This window comes from Schistocerca americana, chromosome 5 (assembly GCF_021461395.2).
Source record: "Schistocerca americana isolate TAMUIC-IGC-003095 chromosome 5, iqSchAmer2.1, whole genome shotgun sequence".
Lineage (NCBI taxonomy): Eukaryota > Metazoa > Arthropoda > Insecta > Orthoptera > Acrididae > Schistocerca > Schistocerca americana.
The window spans coordinates 664120861-664145057 of NC_060123.1; the positions used below are offsets into that span (position 1 = coordinate 664120861).

The 24197-nt window shown below is 37.6% G+C and overlaps 1 protein-coding gene across 5 annotated transcripts in view; it reads right to left on the minus strand.

Moving 5' to 3' along the window:
- LOC124615452 (protein MTSS 2) overlaps window positions 1–24197 on the minus strand; it is a 332845-nt gene that overhangs the window by 15860 nt on the left and 292788 nt on the right. For 2 of the 5 annotated variants that reach the window (XM_047143353.1, XM_047143348.1), the window contains exons 6-13: window positions 21222–21457; window positions 20644–20751; window positions 19602–19787; window positions 18904–19005; window positions 16721–16910; window positions 10358–10530; window positions 8495–8741; window positions 282–409 (exon numbers count right to left, since the gene is read on the minus strand). In XM_047143353.1, coding sequence (XP_046999309.1) covers window positions 282–409; window positions 8495–8741; window positions 10358–10530; window positions 16721–16910; window positions 18904–19005; window positions 19602–19787; window positions 20644–20751; window positions 21222–21457 — 1370 coding nt within the window. The remainder of the gene's footprint in view (window positions 1–281; window positions 410–8494; window positions 8742–10357; window positions 10531–16720; window positions 16911–18903; window positions 19006–19601; window positions 19788–20643; window positions 20752–21221; window positions 21458–24197) is intronic. The other 3 variants (XM_047143349.1, XM_047143350.1, XM_047143352.1) reach the window with 3 other exon arrangements.

Here is a 24197-nt window from a genome sequence, read left to right on the forward strand (position 1 = left end):
AACTGCACAGCTACTTATCGCTTCAGTTTATTACAAGCAACTATCAGTGTAGTATTGGGACTAGAAATGAAATTTTGAAATTCCCTAACAACAAGTCAATAGCAAAAAGCCTTCCATATTGTGAACTATTTGATGTACACAGCTAGTTCCTAGTGGGGGTTTGCAGTAACAAAATACTAATATTTATTTGCATATAAGGAAATTATAGTTTGGTACTCAAGCCTACTATCACACTAAAGAATGATTTACAGCAATCTTTCCTAGCACAGCAAATTCATTACCTTATCAGGAGTCTCAGTTGGAGGATTGGTAAGCTCTGGTGGTGGAGGTGGGAAGTTCATCTCCTGTGCTTTGCTTGCAGCCATACTGGCTAGTTCATGCATATTTACATACATAGGCTGCGATGGTTCTGAAAGAAAATCATTAATGAAATAAAAATACATTTTTCTTCCACAAAAGATAATTTAAATTTGACACCATAAGAGATAAACAACGGTCATCTTTTATCAACACTATACGGTTAAAGTGTTAAAGGGGAGGGGGGGATGCACACTATGATCGAAATGATAAAGGATGGGGAACAATAGACAGTGTCAAAGTAACTGCTGTATCAGAAAGAAGTGTAAGTATCATGCTAACAAAGAAAACCAACTGATTCAAAAATAAGTGAAGGTATTTAGCTCATCAGCTTTTCATGAAACAATGATAATGATTTAAGGAAACGGATGTAGCATGTACTCCCTAAACATACAGTATCATAATAAAATTTGCAGAAATTAAGTTAATTCAGTTCCTCGATCATCACTAACCCGGAAGTCTGGTGACTGTCAGTCCAACTGTGAGGTCTTAAATGCCTACATTAGACAAAGTGCTACACTGCTCTCACAAATTAACCCTTTCACTGCTTTGGATGCGCATATAGACCTTGCTCTGGCCATTCCCCAGGTGCTGTGGGCAAGTGTACGCGTGCCACTTTTGTTTTCCTACACTGCTATTGACATCTATGCACCCTGAGCTGTTGACCCTTTTGTGTTGTAGACGCCTTTCGGTGTGTTGAGTCACAACAACCTGTTTACTGTGGATGTGTATCAGTGCAGAGCTGTGTTTCCACACTGTTCTTCCAGTAGATATTCAGAGTTTCTGGCTGCATTGTTCAAGTAAGGGTCTATGTTTGGTGCTGTGGTCGCTGGTGTAGTATTTGACTTCACTTTGTGCGTTTTTGTTATTTTTAACTTTGCCTTTTTCTATTCTACAAGAGAAATGTCACGTCACTGTGGTTGCTCAGAAAGATCCAGGAAATACTAACTAGGAGTGACAGCGAGTGTGCATTACATAATGTCAGTAGCAGTGATAACTCTAACAGAATCACGAAGTCTTAGTCCTCAGCCCTGTAGATCAGGTGGCACAACATCAGTCTGATGCTTCTGCATCTTTCCATTTAAAAAAATTATATTTATGTCTAGTCTCATTAGATAAAGTTTTGAGTATTAATCATACAGTAATGTATGCATCTCTTAGTGTCCCATCATTTGCAAAAAACTTCGTTTAGATATCTTAACTTTTTATGAAATACAACAGATGATGTGACCACGATTCATGTGGCACATGGACAGTATGCTGGTGCAATACACACAACCCTCCCATGGATATAAAAACCAATATGTTGAGAATGGTGATATGTATCACTCTGTTCTAACGTTTAAATACAATTTTGTTATGTTAGCTACATTTTATACAGTGCAACACACGAACAATATGTGAAGGCTATGCAATGTGTTTTTATCTCTGTAAAACTCTTTATTTATTGTGCAGTGCTTTACTTCACTGGATATAGCACAATAACTGATGAATGATGAAAGGAAATTCAGTTCCTTATTGAGTGAAGATATCATACTGTAAGATGAGAAAGAATCAAATTTTTTTCACCCAATAGTTAAAAATCATACGACAAGTATTTCATTCATGGTCCCCATGTTTGCTCAACTGCACCCCTGACAATTTGTGAACAGAATGACTAAGTGTGGAGTGGAAAAGTTATCACTGTGATTTCCAACAACTGTTCATATATTGGACTGGTATCACTAACAGATCCATTCTTTCCTTGAGTTGTTATAGTTATGAATATATATATATATATATAAGACAGCAGGTTTATGGAAGAGTAACTATGAAATAAGTTCCTAAGGTAATCTAAAGAGAAACTGCATTCATCATAGGCTTCTAACATCCTGCTAAAACCTCCAGGTAAGGTGGAATTCCTAAGCGTGAAACAATATTGACAAACCTGTGTGTTTGTCTACTGCAGTAATTCATTTCTGGAGTTTTAAAGTGAGAAACTTATGTTTTTACAGTAACTGTATTTATTTTGTATTGAGGGAGGCAAAACGCAGATTGACAGATGAAATCTTCACACCCAGTCCTACTGGCAGTGGTGGCTCACAAGTATACATTCTGGGTGTACACAAATTTTTAACAGTCAGAAAAACTTTAGAGTGTGAAATTAATAGTATCTGCTGTATTACAGTTATGCTTATCAACAAGTCTATACTAATAAGAAGAAGATGCATAACTTATCTGACAAAAGAAAGAATTGTTTTCGTGGAATTTTTTTGTTTTATACACAAATAACTACAGTTTAGGGCAATACCGAAATAATGTGTAAGCTTTTGCAACTCTCCTCTTACCATTTTTGTGTAAGTGGGCATTTTCGTACTCTTCCAAATTTTTTGACAAATGTGCAATGTCCCTAACAGCCCAAGCCATTTTTTCTAACTTGGATGCCTAAGGGGGGGGTTCGGCGAGCCCTCAGGTATTAAATAAGTTTACCGATGAAAAATTAGAACTTTCAAAATGGTTTATGTATTTTAACTAAGGCATCGGTTTATAAATGTTGTTAATTGTTATAAATATTGGATTGAGTGAATAAAAAGTTGACATATTGCAATACAAAATACAGACGTGTTCATATACAATAGACTACTCCGAGTCCTCAACTTCAAGGCAAGAGAGACACTTCACAATTTTTTCTGAATGTGTGTACACACATGTTTATGACACTGTTTTGGTTTACTTAGGTTGTTGTACTTCTGCTTCTTTGTTTTAGCTTTTCTTACACAAATATGCCACCGACCTTTCCCTGCAGGAGGCTGACGTGCTTCTGTTGTCACGTCTTTAATCTTATTTTGTAGAATAGTCTCCACCGATTGAACAATTTGGTTAGATAACCCTCTTGCATTGGCACTTCTTTCTTCTACCTGCAATTTCACTAGTTCCATCCCAGCTTTCAGAAGATAAACCATCTCGGATGTTGCTGGATGAATATGGTGGTTGCATTGATAGCACAAATGTCGATGAGAGAGTAAAATACAGAAAGAGGCCATCTATTTGTTTCCCTCTTGCAGGTGTACATACGTGCCATTTGATCAATGGTATCAATTCCACCTTTAGTGGAATTATAATATGCATTTATCTCCGTTTTATTCTTCTCTCCTCCAACAGTGCCTTTATCTTGGTGGACTGTTGCCAAACATCAGTAAGTTTTTACTAGGTTTCGTTTTTGCTGTGTAGGACACCGAAGTTACTGGAGGCCTACGTGTTGGGAACTGCACTAACTCACTGCAAGTTTACAAGATAAATAACAGCTGACTGACATCAACAATCACTTCCTCTGAAAGTAAACCGATTGTTGTGAATATCCAGAATACCAACCAACAAGAAACTAACTTGCATTGTTGTAGAGATGAGAAATACGAAATCCTACTAAGGGAAATTTTCTATAGCATGGAAGCCTAAAGAAGGGGGGGGGGGGGGGGGGGGGGGATGTTGGACCCATAATATGTTTATTTATTTTTTCTTTCAAAGCAGGAATTTTCAATAAGATATATTGACACTAATGTTTCATAAAATAGCCAACAAACAATAACTCAAAGGGAATATGTAGTATGAAAGTTACTTGGGCAAAAGCAGGGGACATAAAAAAATTGTGGGTTCAACGAACACAACCCCCCCCCCCCCCCCCCCCCCCCATATATATTTGGCCCATAAGGCAATTACATCAGATGAGTTGGCCATGCACAAAAGCTCCTTAAAACATGCACAACTGAATATATGCTCTCACGACCCTGATGCCAAGTTTCACGGAGTCTAGAGGGCGAATAGCACGGTAAAGCTAATTGCCATATCTTTCCGATTGCAGCATATATGTTATATTTAACAGAATTCCAATAAAAATAACCAATAAATCCGCAAGGTGTCAAAAGCTAGGGTGTATCTTACACAGCAGCTACCACTGCCTACTGGAATACTCAGCACAGAGGAACCAGGCCGTGCAGCACAACCAGTTCAGAGGTAGCGGCTGGAACGCTGCCTGCCAGTCCTGGCATCAGTGTAGGGCGATAAACTCTTGCTCTTCATGGAAAGCAGTGAGCACGTCTGTAGCAGTCAAAGTTTCTGGATAGCATGACTCACTAAAGCACACCCATTAGCTTTTTCACGTCTACAACACTCGCCCCATTATGTTCCAGGACCTTCCACTTCTTTTCTCCATTTCTTCTCTACCCTAAAACCTGTTATCTTCTTAACGCTTCATCAACTACTGAATAGGTGACAATTTCTCTATGCTAATACAGTTCAGCTGACAGAAGAGTAATTACTCCAGCTTGATTTCAACCCATAGAGTAATTATTCCATGTGCTGGAATTATAGTGTGGCAAAATGCCATAGTCATTGAGACAGATGTGAGCCCGAGGGGGATTTTAGGAAGATGTGATGAATGATATTGCTGCCTTACAGGGAATTTCACCAAAATCTGAGCTGCATGGAGCACCTGGAAACACTTGTCACCATGAGGAGTGTTCAGAGGGTATCAATAGCTGGAACTTTTTTCATCATTAGTTTGCAAAATTTCATTGCAAATGTGGCACTGTATTTAGCTGTAGGGTGTACCAAAACAACGATGTCCATGAGTAAGAAATAAGCCAAATGCTCTGTAACTACACCACGACTGGCTAAAAAGCCTCATTTAACTAATTTCAGGAGTTGCCTAAACTTGGAAAACTGAAGAATGGTTCATAGAGGGAAGCAGGTAGATCCAGCAGTATGTTATTGGCCAATCAAGTTTGCACAATTTATCTTCTTGTTTGAGCATAAATGCACCACATTTCATATCACTAACTGTTGCTGTATGATTAGCTGATCAGCAACTATGACTGCAGAGTTAAGTGTTCAGCAGTTTAGCAAAAGATGCAATTATCAGTCAGTGACAGATTTATGTTTCAAGAACTTTCTTTTTAATTGTATTTGAGAGCATCTTTCAGCAAGGGAGAAAAAAGTGCACTACGTCACAGCAACTTTAGTTAGACTGACAGGACAAAGAATTTGGAATGACCAATCAAACTAAGTTATTTAATAAACACAATCGTCATCACATTTAAGTTGTTAATTTTTATTTTTTTGATAACGAGTTTCGATCTTCTAAGAGATCATCATTAGATCTACATTCTTTCATGACAGCATGACAGTAGGAATGGAGCTCTAATGATTATCTCTTACAGGGTGGCGCACGAAATGTGTTACCAATTGTTTCTTTTACAATTTATGACTCACATTAGATATCCCGCTGGGATCTCTACAGCAGTACCAACAGAGCTTTGAAAAACACCGAGTTACGAAATGACTTGTAATTCACGATACTGCCGCTAGGAGACTAGTAAGCAGCAATGGCTGACATTGGAAGACTGAGAACACAGCAACCATCAGCAGTTGTGTTAATTTTCCATGAAACGAAAAGCCTTGTTGTGAGTCAGAGGCGTTTTCGACAACAGTTTAACACACGATGGGTCGCTTGCAAGAAGACCATCCACAGGTTGTACGATAAATTTGTACAGGAAGGAACAGTATTGGAAGCGAAGCGACCTTGGCCTAAGCCTGTTTATTCGCCGGAGAATATTGAAGCGGTACGAGTTGTTGTAGAGAGAAGTCCCGGGAAATCATGTAGAAAGGCAGCAGTGCAACTGGGAATATCCAGATGCTCCGTTTGACGACTTCTTAAAAGTGACCTCCTTATGTACCCATACAAGATGACTTGTGCACAGAAGCTCACTGAAGAACACAAGCAGCAGAGACTACTGTTTGCTCAGTGGGCGGAGGATAGGGAAGAAACACTCAACAACGTTTGGTTTTCAGACGAGGCGCATTTTCATTTAGACGGTGTGGTTAACAAACAAAATTTACACTTTTGGGCCACTGAAAACCCACAAGTGCTTCATGAACGACAACATTATGCTCCGAGGATTACAGTGTGGGCAGTAATTCCCAGTCATGGACTTATTGGCCCTTTTACTTTGAAGAAACTGAACAGTGAGCGTTATTTGAGCATGCTTCGCAATAGCTTCATTCCACAGCTTCTTGCTACTGCCTTGCCCTTCAACATACAGTGGTTCATGCAAGATGGAGCAAGGCCACATACTGCAAACACTGTGTTGGAGTTTTTACACGAGCATTTCGACATGCGGATCATTTCACTCAGGTTTCCAGGTTGCTTCAATGACGGACAAAATTGGCCCCCCAATAGTCCAGACCTCAACCCATGTTACTTTTTTCTTTGGAGGTACCTAAAGGACAAAATTTTCCCAAAACGTCCACGTTATTTAATGGAGCTCGGAAGACTTATTCTTCAATTTTGAAGTGAAATTATGGAAGACATGTGCCGTAGGGTAATCACTAACTTCAGTGTTCATTTGAAGGAAGTTAAGAAATGAAATGGTGGACATATTGAGCATGTGCTGAGTTAGAACAAATCTCCATGGACGGCTCTTCATTGTAGTGTATGTTCCTTTCAGATTGTACTGACAAAGTTTATATTCAAAAACAAAATGGTAACATTTCGTGCGCCACCCTGTAGAAGGGGCGAAATTGGTCGTCTAAAAACAAAAATTAACAACTTAAATGTGATCACAACAGCATTTATTAAATAAGTTATAATACTAATCTCTGTTTTTCCTTGAATAATGTTCAAAAAAAAAAAAAAATTTAATTTATAAGTATACCTCCTGAAGAAGTTTGTAGGATGCCAAGGGTAAAGATAGTTCACTGCGGGACACACTGCTGCTAGGTCTGATGTGAGGCACTTTGACTGTGCTCCAGAAAGCGACCCCTAGATAATTTTTAGTAATGTGGGCATGTTTTCTTTTGACATTTTAGTGTATGGCAGAATTATATTAATTACATAAAATAAAAGAAAGCCAACCACTCTCTCCTACAATGAACTGATGTGCGAAGCTTTGAAACAGTAAATACTATTCATACTAGCTTTTGAGCTCTTTCTCTTTTTCTGGTAAGAAGGCATCCAGACACACAACCCCACAGACCCCCCCACACACATTCCCATGGCAAGACAGATTACCAGTGGCCATGGGAGTGAGTGTGTGTGTGTGTGTGTGTGTGTGTGTGTGTGTGTGTGTGTGTGTGTGTGTAGATGGTTACATGTATGAAAGCATGTACTTTTACTAGAAAAAGAGCAAGAGTCTGAAAGCTGGTGTGAATAGTGTTTTCTGTTACTTTGTTTCCCTTATTTTATATGTTGTTCCATCCAAGAATTATATGAATTGTTTAAGTTCGTAGAAGAAAAATGCAACCAATTTGGCCATATCCTAGATAAGAAATTTTGGGGAAACAAAAAACCAATTGTAATCAACTTTGATCCTACTTCTGCAGCTGGTACACATAATTCTTTGTTTAGATTGATTGCAAACACCACAATCAAGTGCAATTTATGAAGTTGATAAATTTAATTAACATATATCAAGCATCATATAAAATAGCTTCCAAAAGTCAGATTGACAAAGCACCACCACATAAAATTAATCTAAACATGGTGCTTAACAAAAGCACCACTACAAAGTGCTGGTCAAAGACACTGATTTGACTAACTGAACTGAATTAGTAAAAGATGTAAGTTTCAGAGGAAGGTGTCTGATTTTGGCGTAATTTCCTGAACGTTTTGGTGTAATTTCCTGGCCTTCACATCTTTGAACTGCTGTCGCAACACTTTTGCCTTGCCAGCATTCCTAATAATGTTGTATAACAGCCACATGGGGGTTAAATGGAGATTTTTAGTATTTACTGTTTCCAGTCCAGAGGTCAGATTTCGTGGATCGAGTGCTATGGGGCCACAACCAGTTGTGTGACAGATATGACTCTCTTAATCTCACCTTGCAAGTGAAAAGGGTTGGTGACCCTTTGTCAACAGTGGTAGAGTTAAACTTAAGCCTGGAACATGTGAGCCATGGTACAGGGCTGCTTCCACAGCTATCAATGATACCATAAGTATTACATGTAGAACAAACTTGGAAGAATACTAGTGGAAGTAGCAAGGCACTGAGTTTAAGATATCAAGTAGAAAGCACTCAGTTATCCATTTGTCATTTTTTAAAATAGCTTACAGTAAATCTACTGTGGGTGCTCAGATCATTTACTGTAACAACATTACTCTTACCCTTGCTTGCAGACTGTTGTGCACCAGGCAAAATAATTTTCGGAGGATCAGTCTTTAAATGAACTGACCGGCCAGCAGCAATAGCTGCTGCAGCCTTCGCAATGCCAGCCTGTGTACTGGCTGATGGTATGGACATTTTTGGCGAGGCAGTTGTTGGTCTTGAAGGCCTCTCAAGTGAAGAGCAACGCTGAGGGATCGGAGGCCGAGCATACACAGGCTGTTGCAATTGTTGCTGCTGCTGCTGCTGCACATAATAAACACTGATCATTAGTACTGTTCATCAAAAGCTACCGACTACTCCCAACAAAGCAATTAATTAAATCAAACAATGGAAAATCTGGGATAAAATAATGACAATATTATGAAAAGGATAGTTGCTACTCGCCTTATAGCAGAGATGCTCAATCACAGAAGGGCATAACAGAAAGACTTTCAAAAAAGTCTTTCTGCCAAAAAGGCCTTCGTCAGAAACAAAAAAAAAACACACACACACACACACACACACACACACACACACACACACACACACAGTCTGTGGCTGCTAAGGCATGCACGTGTGTGCATTTATTCTGATGAATGCCTGTTCGAATGAAAGCTTTGTCCGGCAGTCTTTCCATTGTGCTGATCTGTAACTTAGCATCTCTGCTGTAAGATGAGTAGCAACTATCCTTCTCATAATATTGTCAATTAATTAAATTTAATACAGTACGGATTGGCAGAAAATACTCGCCAAGCGGTGGCAGGAGAAAACGCACTGGTAAGGTTTAGGAAACAAGAAGAGTTACAAAAAAAATGTCACTCAGAATCTCAGGTCAGTGGAGACTTACTGGATGGGAAGAGAAGAAGAGACCAATTGTTGGTGCTTGCACCAGACAAGATTAAAAACCTGACAACTTAAAAAATAAAAGGGAGTGAACAAAAGGGGTAGTTGCTATTTTAAAAGGAAGGCTGAGACCACACAAATTAAATGATGATGGTGCTCTGCGAGATGACAGTCTTGACCTCAGTGCCTGTTTCACCCCATTGGCCATCTGGTTTCTCCCACCTGACGAGTTTCTTACAACTCTGCATGTGGGTACCGGCTTAACAATATGTGCTTTGTCCTCACCACACATGTAGCCTAAAGTAAGTTAATTTCTGAAGTATTGACCTTTCTTTTCAGTGCCTGTTCTTTTTTTCTCAATCTTATTTTTATTCTTTGTATTATCTTTATTTTTCTATATCTTTTGTATTCCAACTTGCATTTTTCCCTGCAACCCGGGGTTCTGAGTGACTTTTCCATAACTCTTCCCATCTCCTAAACCTCACAAGTCCTTTTCCTTCATCCCCCTTCCTTTCCCTTCAACCCTTCTACCAGAAGGAGCTACTGGCTCCAGAAGCTTCCACATTTCCTATTTCTTTTGTGTGTGTTTATTCCTGCCACCACTTGAGAGGATTTTTTTATGTATCCACAATATATTATATTGACAAACACTGATTAATGTAATGAAATAAATAGTTAAACAAAGTAAAATTCACAAAATATTATTAAAATAAAATATACAGAAAAATCTCTAAAGCCTCACAATACAGAAATGGCTTAGAACAAATGTAAGTATAGTTCAACTATTTATTATCAGTTGTGGTGTTCAATTGACAATTATGGACTTTCACCGTTATATACCTGCAAAAGAAAAATTAAGCAGCACTAACCAAAATTGTGGTAAAAGATGTATAAATTCACAAGGAGCTTAAATGAATCTTTATCTAATGAACTTGCAGGTCCCCATAACCATTACACTTTAAGTAAGGCAGCATTTAATGTGGTCACATTGTGGAATACCATGAACTGAGACCTAAGTTAGTGTAAAATCTGTATCATACCTTGTTAACAGACTGTCTTAACTGAACAGACCCATCATCTGTTGTTGCTGTAGTTGATGTTGCAGCTGCCACTCCCAGTGCAGAAACTGGACTCACTGGCTGTGAGTGGCTTGCTTCAGGTGCTTGGAATGTGTATACTGTCAGTGGTGGTCTCTGATGCCCGCGTTCGTATGCTGAAAAAGGCAATTGTGTTCCCTGTACGGAAGCAAAACCTTTACGTAACACAGTTTTCTATATCCTTAATGTAGTCTGTCAACAAAGTAAATTATGGGGAAAAATCGTGTAGTTGCAAATTTATGTACAGTGATAGGAGGAAGTTTTACGAATAACACACTAAAAAAAAATCCAGAGTAGTGGTGATGGTGTCAGTGTCAGCATTTTTTTTGTGTGTGTGTGTGTGTGTGTGTGTGTGTGTGTGTGTGTCCGTCCTAGCAAAAATGTTTTACAATACAAAAAAAAGTGAAACTACATTGACTTTCCTACAATAAAGGTACCAATAACTTTTTTCTCTAAGGCTAATAGTTTCTGCATTGTTGGTGATGGGAAAGTCTCAGATTTTTAAAAATGGTGTTTTAATGGTATAAAATAAATTTTTACTTTTAAGCAAAGTGGTTTAAGCACAAATATGAAATGTGTGTGCTATATCTAAGTGCAGTTGAGTGATATTAAGGGATAAGCAGGGGAATATATCACGTGATGCCTCCCATTATCTACCCCACAGATGACAAGAAACAGCTACAGAGTCTTTCACAATATCATATCAAGAATCCTTAGCATGTCTTATGGATCACAGGCAACAGTGTGTGCTGACCTGTCTGAGGATGTTTACTTTCCACTAAGTGCATTAACACTAAATGGAATATAGATATGAGTTAGTAATTCAAGAAACACATACGAACAGACTCTACACATATCTCTGCACACTATTCTACACAGCTGGAGAGAAAATTGATTCTCCATCATCCCGTACACCAGTTGTAGCATTCTTCCAGGAATGAGCACTGCTCACTTTTGATTTTGTAGACAGACTCAAACTCTATAGCATTTCCTATCCAGTTCTCTTATGTGAGGAGACAAAGTAAGTTCTCTGAGCTCCTGTATATATAGTGGAGTTATTTTCAGCTTATTAAGTGAATACTTATTTGCAGCAATTAAGTGAGCTTCTGCGTAAAATGAGTTCCTATAAACAATGTCAGAGAAGTTTATAATTTGTAGTTTTGTTGGGAATGGGATGGGACTGATAAATGTGGCCTACAACATACTATTAAGACATGTAATTGTGTTGTAGACACTTGATGTTCAATTATTGATTGATTAGTAAGATATTGCAATTCCCTAACCATAAACTGTGTTACTGGTATATTGTGTAAATTTCTCACATTCAGGAATTGCTGGCACTTGTAGAATGGGCTGCACTGAGTGGAGCCATTTACTGTGCATCTACAGCATATCTTGCGAGACAGATGTGAACATATCTCACGGAATGGGACTGACCCTGTTTAAGTCGAGAACATGAATCTACTACAATGCATTGCTTGACTTACATGGAGATATCTGAAGATAAAAAAACAAGCAGGTGACCCACTTTTGTTACAAAGGGAGATCTATGATTAATCATCTTGGCCTCTTAAGATGTTTGGAAAGCTGAGGCTGGCGAGATGCATTAGATGCCCTTATATTACACTTTGGACAGGCTCTTCAGTGAGACAGGCAGTTGACAGTGCCAACTGTTCAACATTTTTACGTAACAGCAGCAAACGAGCACTCATCTAGTAAACTGGAAATATCGATACTACATAAACACTCGTTCAAGGAAGTTAATTTTGCCTATTCACATAAAAGAAATAGACAGGAAATGCTGGGAAGCTATATCCAGTCTGCAAAACAAAAAGTAAGCAGTACTCTTGATGGCGGAAGCTGCCTTTGCCGGGAGAACGTAACAGCTGCCGTACGTGCTTTAGCACTGTAAAAAAGTGTTTAGAGCTGTACATAGGTTCCATCTATGTGCATCTCTTGCGTTAGTTTTATTTCTCACTCATATCTCGGTTCCATGTGCTGTTAACGCATTGTGTTGAAAATAAACATCCTAAGCATGTCTGCACACTGTGTTGACAGTGATTCATAAGGAGGCTGCAGAGGATTGGTTTAACATTGTTAAACACCCTGTAGTTGCTTCTCACACTGTGGGGCAGATATGTGGAATCACTTCCTCCATCTTCAGTTTGCGGACCTATGAAGGAGTGCAGTACATGACCACAATCTAGCTACCTACCTTCCCCTCATTATCAACACACTATTTTTTAATTATACACACTTTTTCCACATCCAGCAATGCAGAAACTTATATGCCTATTTCTTGATCTTCAAACACCCCCACACGCCAATGCTCACACCCCGCCAGCCTGGATTTTTAGTATTCTGTTCATGATACTCCTTCCTACCACTGTACAAAAATTTTCAACCACTATTTTTCCACCCTATTTGATCTTTTTTGGTCTTCGTTGACTGGGCTAATGATCCCAGTAAGAAAACTTGTGTCTCACTATCAGCTTTCTACTATACAATCCTTATGATCCTTTATGATAGCCAGGTAATTCTCATTTTCACCACACAAAACCCGCAGTGTTGTTGATAATCACTGAAATACATCTAGATGATGAGTGGCTGGACAAAAAATGTGAAGCATAATTTGGCATAAAGTATGCTTACCCAAAACAGTCCACTCACCCCCTGTATAAAGGAATATGCCATTGTCTTCCTAGTAGTTTTTTAAATATTACATTCATGTTGTAATACCATTTGCTATTTTAATTTGTTTACCTGAAAACTAGGCAGTGGGTTTCAGCCAGCGCTGGCTGCTGAGGTTACAGGCACAGACACAGCAGATGCTGCACCACAGAGGTAACTGCTGACTGCCTGTGTGTGCAGGAGCCTCCCCATTAAAAGTGACTACTACATGGCACTGGGACTGGGGGGAAACAGATTGTTGGAGTTCTTCACCAATGAACTTTGTATGGGCCTTTTGTGCCATTGCACTGTATGATTACAGCAAAATTTTCATGTTGGGTATTATTATTATTATTATTATTATTATTATTATTATTATTATGTTTTCTTTCCTTTCTCAGAAGTTATATCTGGTTAAAAATGGAAAGTGATACGGACCTGATCAAGTGTGACTTCCTTTTAACTCTACAGTATATGTTATATTGCATTTAGGAACTTTCGGGTGATTGAACATGTATCAATAATTACAGATTTCTGTAGTTGTATATATACGTTTGGATGTAGCTGTATTGCATTGATGTACTGGTGGATATTGTGTGGTATGACTCCTGTAGTTGATAGTATAATTGGTATAATGTCAACTTTATCCTGATGCCATATGTCCTTGACTTACTCAGCCAGTTGGACGTATTTTTCAATTTTTTTCTCCTGTTTTCTTCTGTATATTTGTTGTATTGGGTATGGATATTTCGATTAGTTGTGTTAATTTCTTCTTTTTATTGATGAGTATGATGTCAGGTTTGTTATGTGGTGTTATTTTATCTGTTGTAATGGTTCTGTTCCAGTATAATTTGTATTCATTATTCTCCAGTACATTTTGTGGTGCATACTTGTATGTGGGAACATGTTTTATTAGTTTATGTTGTATGGCAGGTTGTTGATGTATTCTTTTTGCTACATTCTCATGTCTTCTGGTGTATTCTGTATTTGCTAATATTGTACATCCGCTTGTGATGTGATCTACTGTTCCTGTTTGTTGTTTGCAAAATCTGCATTTATCTGTTGGGTATTGGGATCTTTAATAATATGCTTACTGTAATATCTGGTGTTTATTGTTTGATCCTGTATTGCAATCATGAATCCTTCCATTTCACTGTATATATTGCCTTTTCTTAGCCATGTGTTTGATGCGTCTTGATCGATGTGTAGCTGTGTTAGATGATACGGGTGCTTGCCATGTAGTGTTTTCTTTTTCCAATTTACTTTCTTCGTATCTGTTGATATTAATGTGATCTAAAGGGTTGTAGAAGTGGTTATGAAATTGCAATGGTGTACTCGATGTATTTATATGAGTGATTGCTTTGTGTATTTTGCTAGTTTCTGCTCGTTCTAGAAAGAATTTTCTTAAATTGTCTACCTGTCCATAATGTAGGTTTTTTATGTCGATAAATCCCCTTCCTCCCTCCTTTCTGCTTAATGTGAATCTTTCTGTTGCTGAATGTATGTGATGTATTCTATACTTGTGGCAATGTGATCATGTAAGTGTATTGAGTATTATTATTATTATTATTATTATTATTATTATTATTATTATTATTATTTGGGGAAGTAAATTTTAAAGTAGTTCATCAGAAATGGAGAAAAAGAGAAAATGTGCAAGTTTCAGAATTGAGAAAAAAGGAACACACGTGCGCATATATATGAAGAAAAGTAAAATTTTACATGACTGAAGAATATTTATCAAGGCTGAAAGTAAGCTTTCCACCTATATGAAATATACCCCAGAATGGTAGCTGTCCTCAGTTTCTCAAAAGCAGACCTGATGATGACCCACGGAAGGCCATTACACATCCACCCAAAACATTCAAGAACTTCTGTGATGTTTTACATTTATAAGTAATGACTCTTGCTTATATAATGGTTTCCTCCACACATCAACACATTCTGCAGTAGGGAAGAGTGTAAAATTACACCGTGTAAACCCCACTTAAGGTTTCCATAAATTCCACTTCCTACCACGACTGGTTTATTCTGCCTCATCTCACTGTTTTCACCGATAGTGTGTGATTTGTATACATAATAAAGTGAGCTGCATAGCAGAGAGAACCTACTCAGATGTCTTCCTTTATCAGTAGTTTTACTCTTTCTTCCACTATTATTTTTAGCAGATTAAATTCTCTCATAACTTGTGTATTCTGTGAAGTTTCTAGATTTGATACTGTTCTAAACAAAATCCAGGAACAGTAGGCGCCAGCAACTTTTTCAAACAGAAATCTGCTACTCCTAATGTGACAGAATATCAATATACCATCACATTAAAAACAAGTACACTGAAAGGACAAACACTTTGATACAACACAAGAAAAGACAAGGTTAGAGTGTTTTTAGGGAGGAGGATGAGGTCAGGTAAAATTTCACAGACAGGATATGATCCTAAAAGGTCATTTTATCCAGTCATCTTAGAAGGCACTATGTCAAGCACTGGTGTCGGATAACAGAGTTTACAATGTGTGTTAGCAAGGAAACATTTAATGAGTGAGTGACACCAGACGAAGACTGCTCAACACTAACAAGTACTTAAACAGAATGAAGGTTTTCTTCCAATTTTTAATCCTATTACTTCTTATTTAATTTCATGTTATGAATTATGGTTTGTTGTGGCCTTTTCAAATTCATTGCCTGACTTCTTTTCACTTTTCTTTTAACTTTAGCCTACATTTGCACACAACTACTAATTATCCATGTGCAAAGTCCTGCAAGTAACTGTATATATTTTTTGAGACTTTTTTAACTACCTGTCATTTAAAAGAGAGATTACTTAACATGAGACACAGAAGAAAAATTAAGTGAAGAGGGCAGGAAATTCAATGTAACAACTTCAACAGCAGTATCTTAGAAGAAGAAATTCTGGGGCATGTGCAAAAGGTGCAGATGGTTACATCAAGAAAGCAATGTCTTTAGTGCCCGGTGATGAATTTGAATCTCTTCCTTATTGTCCATTTTTAGCAATTCTGTCTCAGTACTTTCCTTGTGAATACAACATGGACACCACATGAAATTCTGTGCTTTGTAGTTTTCATAGTTCTCTTATATCCTTCCCCAATTTAATGTTGAAGTTAAATATGAACTCCTGTTGAGTAATACCGAAGCAAAGTTAGAACAAGTTACAGGATGAAGTTACAGGATGAAGTTACAGCATCATAAGTGTGCATGTGGCTGCATTTGAAATCTTCCTGCACATTTTATGCCTATGTCTTCAGGATAAGATATTCTGATATCCACATTGTGCTGAAGTAAAACAAATAATCTGAAACCATTATCTTTAGTGTTTATATGAGTTTAGAACGAATGGAGAGAGACAGTACCTCTTCCTGGCAAGACAGCAAAGAATAATGATGATTCATAAACACTCAAGTAACTAATTTTCCACACAAGCCACATGCACTATTCTGTTAGTATCCACAGTGAACTACAATGGCACAGCTAACAACTTTTGATTGCCAAACATAAGCTGAGCATACATGTACCGATATTATATATCGATACAAAGTTCTATCACATTATGGCCTTCCATTAATAATATATGGTTCACATATCCACATACATTTTAACTAACTACCAAATGGCAAAGTATACCTGATGAAATTGTATGTGGACGATCATTCATAATTGCTGTGGCAGCACGCTCAAACTGTAGAGTCTCTTGTAGATTTGGCCAGGTTGCAGTAGTTGTGGGAAGCGTGCTGGTTGAACTGGCACTCACAAAAGGGGCTGATGGTGTACTGGGGTTACTACCACTGCTGCTCTGTTCAGAAGCATTTGACACCTGCAACAAAAACAATGATATTCTGCTACAAGAAAACCAATTCAGACAAAGAATGTGCCAACATGAACAAGTTTACAACTACTACTCAACATAGTTACTGTGTGAGGGTTAAGAATACATGGGCAAGGCAAATAGTTCTCAGCCTGGCAGGTACTTGTCAAATAATGTGAATGATTTTTTTTTATTTTCTTCTTGCTGAACATTTTTCTCTGTGTGTCTATTTGGTACATGGATACTTATTTCTGAAGTAGCTAAGATGTGTTTTTCATTCAAATTTGTAAACTGTACTACTGTGCCATCAAGCAATTTTTTGATTAGGTCATTGTATTATCTATAGAAATTTTAAGAAGTTTTTGTTCATTTTCAATAGTTCAAAACATAGCTATGTCTTATTTAATTGTAGCCGTTTTAAGGTAATCCACACGAAGAATATCCTCATATTGTAATCATATATATGGAAATATTCAGATAGTGCACATTATAGCATTGGATCTTTATCTATTAAAGGTATACAATATAGCTGACACTTCGTCATAGGAAAGTAAGTTAAATTTAACTCTAAGATTTAATGACAAAAATGCTTTGCGTAATGTGGATGTTGCATTTGTTGAATGCTGAGTAAAAGCAAACGTGAAAAACTTCTCGGCAATGTGTGGATTGCAGTAATATGATATGAATAATTTTGTGTACTTATTTGGTACTAAGGGTGAGGCATAGGTTCATTTCCAAACAGAATTGAAATTTTAGTCAACAAAAGTGAATGGAATCTGATTGCCTGGCACCAAAGAGCTTACGACTATTCTGGGATCATCACGGCCAGCAGTTTCTTAGCTGCAATAAGAATTGCTCTTTTTGATTCATCACAAAGGGTAAATGATTTTTAAACTATACCCACAAATACTCGTTTAACTGAGGGAAGAAAAAAAAACTGCTAGAAGAGGCTTCAACTACAAAGCACAAATATTTTTATCTCTTTATCAGGGCAATTCAACTAACCACAAGAGGGATTTGCAGTGCAAAAATTTAATGATAGGGATTTGCAGTGCAAAAATTTAATGATCTCAAAGCACAAACTGATTCAGTTTCCAGCCTGCTCAACAGATTTACATCCCACATATAAATGAAGCTTTGACCATATATGTTATCTAGAGTCTAATGGAGAAATTATTGCACTCTTAGATACACTTAGCACAGAATCACACTTACTGGAAAGACATAGAAGAAATTGCCCAGAACGTAATATGTTTTAACTTACAGTAATTTTCCAATGTCAGGCTGAGAGCTTTCCACCTTGTCCTTATTCATGTCTCAGAAAAGGTGAGAGTTCCACTAATACTCTTCTACCCACTAACATCCACCCCCACTCCCAAAACAAAAACAAAAAATTAATAAATGTTATTTGAACACTATATTAGTTTAACAGATAACCCACCTGCAAGTCCCAGCATTTAAATAGATAAAAGTGTAACCTTTATAAGATGTGTTCCAGGTATTTTAAAGGAGCATTGTGTATTATTTTTGTTTCTATTCCAGCAAATACTGCAATAATACTCCATTGTCACTCTCAACCTTGATCATACACGAGGGTACAATGGCAGCTTCACCTATTCCATGGAATTACATATGTTCCTAGTGTATAAGCCTCCGATGTTACAACACTCAATGAAACTGCAGGCTTGTCAGCAGCCCATCTTATATCTGCTGAAAATACTGTTTTTCTTCTTTTGAGAAACCTACCTATCATTATTAGCATGTGGCACTCAGCCAGAATTTGTCTAGCAGTGCATCACAGTCACTGTACTGAAAGGCACAAGAAGGGTTAAGTAACTGTTAGTAACGCTGGAAAATTAGTGCACAGCATAATATAGCTATGAACAACTTTTGATTTTCAAGCAGCACATGCGGATCTACCAGAGCATGCCCACACAGAACAATCACAAACAGCAAACTTTATTTTTCTGATAAAAGGGAAACAACTTTAATTCCTAACTACCTGTACTGCCGGTGGCCGCACAAACAGCGTATCCTGTGATGTGAAGCCCGAATCCTGGGAAGAAACACTGGATATGCGTGGTAAGCTTGCAGGCAGGGGATGCTACATAGAGAAACATCAGATGCGATCACATCAAAGAAAGAAGAAAACTTAAAATAAAAAAAAAAGCACTAAATAAAAAACCAGTATGAAGCAGAAATTAATTGAAAACAGTAGTCTGTTGCAAAAAGTATCGCAAATTAGAAACAAATATGTTAAGAAAATATAAAACGTTTTAAGCATCAGCTCATATACAAAGAACTGCACAATTTAATAATGTTAATGCGCATGCTCCAAACAAAGTTCAGATACCTAAGATCAATATCTACAGATCTTTTAATACAAAAAATTACACTAGGACAAACACATTTACACTCTTTCCAAACCAGTAACTTACCAAAAAAATGAGAAACAGTAATAGTTGTTCTGTAGGCAAAAAGTTAAGTGGGTCGCTAAAGTGTAATCTATGATATTTAGATCCAAAAACTGTACACTAAAACTGTACACTAAGAAAACCAACAAATTCAGTTACACAATACTGAAACAAGCAGGTAGATAAATCTATATGAATTCCAAGGAAGAAAAATTTAACACTGTATGCATGACATGCACCATCTGAAAGTTCAAGTATAAAATGCATAAGAAAGTTATCACAATACCTGAGACAATGACCGATGCCAGTAATGGTGACTTGGAGAATGATGTGACTTGCTACTTCCACTGGAAGAACTGTTAAGTGAGCTGATGCTACACATGCTCGATTTTCGTGACCCAAGAGAGCTGGGACTGCTTGGTGGTGTTTGGAATGACCAGTTGCTATCAGAGCCCTTTAGATCTGCAATCACCTGAAAAACAGGAAATATGTTCATAGAAGAGTTGTTATATCCCCAAATGCAAAAAAAAAAATTTGTTCTTGGACAACTATTGATATAAATTAATTTTAGCAGCTGCCAACATTCAGTAATAACTGAATGTAAATATATGTACACATTATATCTAAAAAGAAAGATGATGAAACTTACCAAACAAAAGCGCTGGCAGGTCGATAGACACACAAACAAACACAAACATACACACAAAATTCTAGCTTTCGCAACCAATGGTTGCCTCGTCAGGAAAGAGGGAAGGAGAAGGAAAGACAAAAGGATATGGGTTTTGGTAAGGAGTCATTCCAATCCCGGGATAAAACCCATATCCTTTTGTCTTTCCTTCTCCTTTTGTCTTTCCTTCTCCTTCCCTCTTTCCTGACGAGGCAACCATTGGTTGCGAAAGCTAGAATTTTGTGTGTATGTATGTGTTTGTTTGTGTGTCTATCGACCTGCCAGCGCTTTTGTTTGGTAAGTTTCATCATCTTTCTTTTTAGATATATTTTTCCCACGTGGAATGTTTCCCTCTATTATATTCATATGTATACATTATTTTATACATAAATATTTTAAGTGAGTGACATTTCTTTTATTGACAAGTAGTTGTAATAGTAAGAACCTGCATTCCCCCTGATACCAAGTAGAAGGTGGTAACTTCAGCAGCTTAGCTGTTAGTGATATCCCAAATTTACAGTTAAAAAATAAAAAATTAAAGATGTGTTATTTTGATCATTCAAACTTGATGACTTCGAACTTTTAATAGCAATCCCACTGAACGTTACTGTGGATTAGCGCAGAACCATAATACCTTACTTGGATACAGCCAGCTACTCACTTGTTCACTTGCAGGTGGTAGTGTGTATGGGTCAGCTGTATGTTTCTGAATTTGATCAACAACTTCTTGAAGATGTGACAGCTCCGACAGCATGGCAACTTCTTCATCCTGTGCAATAATAAATATTATGATCGTCTTCTGCTTTCAATTTGGTTAAAGTAATTAACCAACACTTAGTTTCAACATTGGGTTGCGAGTCACAAAATATATTTTTTCCAAGAAATCAACTTTTTCTTTCAAAGGAGAAAACATTAACTGCATCAGTACGATAAATGTTCCAATGCCGTCTGCAATTATAAATCAGTCCTACAGCAGACTTCTATTTTTGTGTACACAACTATATCAAACTTTTAATTTATGTCACAAAATAAATATATTCCACTTCCTCCTCAAAATTCACTTTTTTAGGGGTGGGGTGGTATATACAAATTGCAGTAGCAGTTGAGTGTGACATTCACAAACATCTAACTACAGCCAAAATTTCATTCATATTATTACAGTGTCCGTTCTACAATAACATGTTTTCATCTATTCAGTAGTTTATTTGCTTTTGCTTTATATTTTCACTTTAAACTCACCACAACCGGTTTCAAGAAAGCAACCAGCAGGCAGTATCTGCTGCGTTCTTCTACAAGTGCCTCACGCACTGCCTTCTTTTCAGTTTCCTCCAAAAGTTGCCGGCGTTCATTCACGTCTTGCAAGCAGCTCTCTACCCTGCGCTGCAATTCACCATTCTTGCCCTTTCGAGCTTTCTTTTGCAATCGCAGAGTATCTGTCGATCGCTTCTTTAGTTCAGCACGGGCACGTTTGTATTCTGGAAAGAAAGAAAACTTTTAAGAATTCTTACCTTACATCAGTCTTAATCTAGATGGAACACAGTTTATATATTATAAATTATTAAAAGCTCTGTGTGACATGCAAATTAACTATTTACACTTAAGTATTCTCACACTCTAATTTTGTCCACAAGCGCAATCATCATAGTATAAGGTACCCCTTATTTGCAGGTAAGAGTGCATTTCACTTTCTTTCCAGTTTTGCTGTTTCACACACGTGGAGCGCTGCAGTACCTATGGAGTAAGGAGTGAGTGGTAGGTTCCCATGTCACAGTGACAGTTGGCCACCTGGTGCTTTCAGAGCCAGTGGAATGTGCTGCAGATGCAGAAACCTGCTTCTAACGACAGTAAAGAGATACGTAGGGAAAGTACATTTATGCTAGCGTGAATCAAATAATTTGTTGTTAATAAGTATTTGCCAACATAAGTTGCCTTTTGCCACTCAGTCATTAGTAGGAGTCTCCGGGTCATAATTACTACCTTTCAGTAATTTTACAATGCCAGGAAACGTTGATTTAATAAACGAATGAATAATTTTGGCACAGTCGAAGATATACGATCTTATAAGAACTATACCAACTACATGCTCAAGTTACAGACTGTGTGCCATAGTCTGAAGTCTGTCAATAGGATGCCTTTTGATCTTGTCATGCAGTAGACTATGCTCTCATACCGTTAATAGTTAGCTCATAATCACTGTGAAGTTGATTTTACGGTGTTTCCTAAATAAACGCACCATAATGGCACCCCAAAAAAATTATTCAGAAAAAAAAAAGCTATATTTTGTCCCCACTTCATTACATAAAACAGACAGTAGTAGCGCACTTTCAGAACCTGACAGCTCTGCAAGGGGAAATAAAAACTAGAAGAGCATCTCCGCATAACAGGTAGGAAGAACTTCTAGGCGGCAGCTCTCCAAGTCAATTGAAGACTTAACGGCTTAGTTAGTGAAACTTGGGAGGGAAAGAGTGGCCAGCTAAACTGTACACCTCATATCACCATCTACAGACTCACCAGTTAATCTGAGACATTTATGGGGGCTTAGCATGAGTGGAGGGTTCTTGCAGTGGAACAGGCACCACTCTAAGTTACAATTTAACACGCAGTGAAAAAATACAAATGGCTAGTTACTGAATTGCACAGCAAATACAGCAAACAGAAAATTCACAATAGCTAAGTTTTTATAGTGTTTCTGTCAGATTATATACTAATGTAATGTCTCCTTCATATTTTCATGAAGTTACAGTACTAGTCTAAAAAGGGACGAACACTGAAATATTCAAATTCTATAGATCAAAAAACAATTAAGAAAGACAATAAATGACTAAGATTCTTGAGATAAAGTTCCATGTTTCTCAGTTGTTTGAAAGGCACTGGACACTGACCTATTTATCACCTAAAATAGAGGTCAAATAATTTGGTTATTCCAACTGGCATCCAAGCCTCATCATGTGAAAATGTCCAAGTGTTATGGCAGCACCATAAGCATTATATTCTGGTCTCTCTTCATAATACAGCAGCAACTAAAAATTACAGCATACTGCCATGTAATTCTGATAACTATGGCATAACCTAGAACTGGTCACACAAGTGTTTTGTATGCAGTTTTCTTTACAGCGACACAGCACATTCCCAAACCCACCCTGTTCCCCCAACTACTTCTCAGCATTACCTCTAAATACCTGTACAATATAACATGCTGAAGACTGCATCTTAAGTTAACACTTTGTGTTGCTGATCCAATCTGACAAGACATTAGAGGTCCTATCTCATTTTCTTTGGGATGCACACTGTACATACAGATTACTTCTACATGGCTATTCTATAACTCACACTTAAGTGCCTGGCCAGAGAGTTCATCAAACCAATTTCAGACAATTTTTATAGCATTTTCAAATTCAAAGAAGAAAGTCTGATTAAATTTCATGAAAAGATCATGCCGCAACGAAAAAGGCCATTGTTTTAAACACTGCCACCCAACTGGGGTATCTTATCTGTTACACTCTCACAACAACACAAAGCAAGCAGGCCATCTTTGATTTTTTATGTACTCTTAATTCTATATGGTAAGGATCCATACCACACACCAATACTCCACAAGAGCACAGGTAAATGTAGTGTAGGTCGTCTCTCTAGTAGATTTGTTACACCTGAAAAGTGTTCTACCTACAAAATACAGTCTTTGGTTCGCCTTTCTCGCAACATTTTCAGTGCATGGTTCCAATTTAAATTGTGTGTGTCTAGTAACTTCACTTTTCAGTGGCACTGTCACTGGTAAAATTATCATTGCTGCCATGCAGTGAAGTTATTGATTGTGTCACGATGCTGGTATGCTTTACACATGCGAAGAATCTTTTTGAATTTTCTAGCAGATCTCGAGACAGAATTTCTTTGTAGAAACTATTAAAAGCATCTTGCATTGTCCTATATGCTAAATTTTGTACTGCTTTAAAATACTGCCAATCTTGCAGACTTTGAGTTATTATAAATCTGGCATGCTTTTATCATTACTTCTGCAACAGTGTCCTGTATATTTTCATTTCTCTATGGACGAGTTTCCCCCCAGACCCAGAGATGCCTGGCATACTAACATCCCCTGCAAAATATGTCAAGAGTAGCACACAAATGCTCTATTATATTTACATTCGCCAAATATGCTGTATGCAGAGTTTCCTCACTGTAGTGTGTGTCAGCAACAGGTGTATGTATAGACCTGTG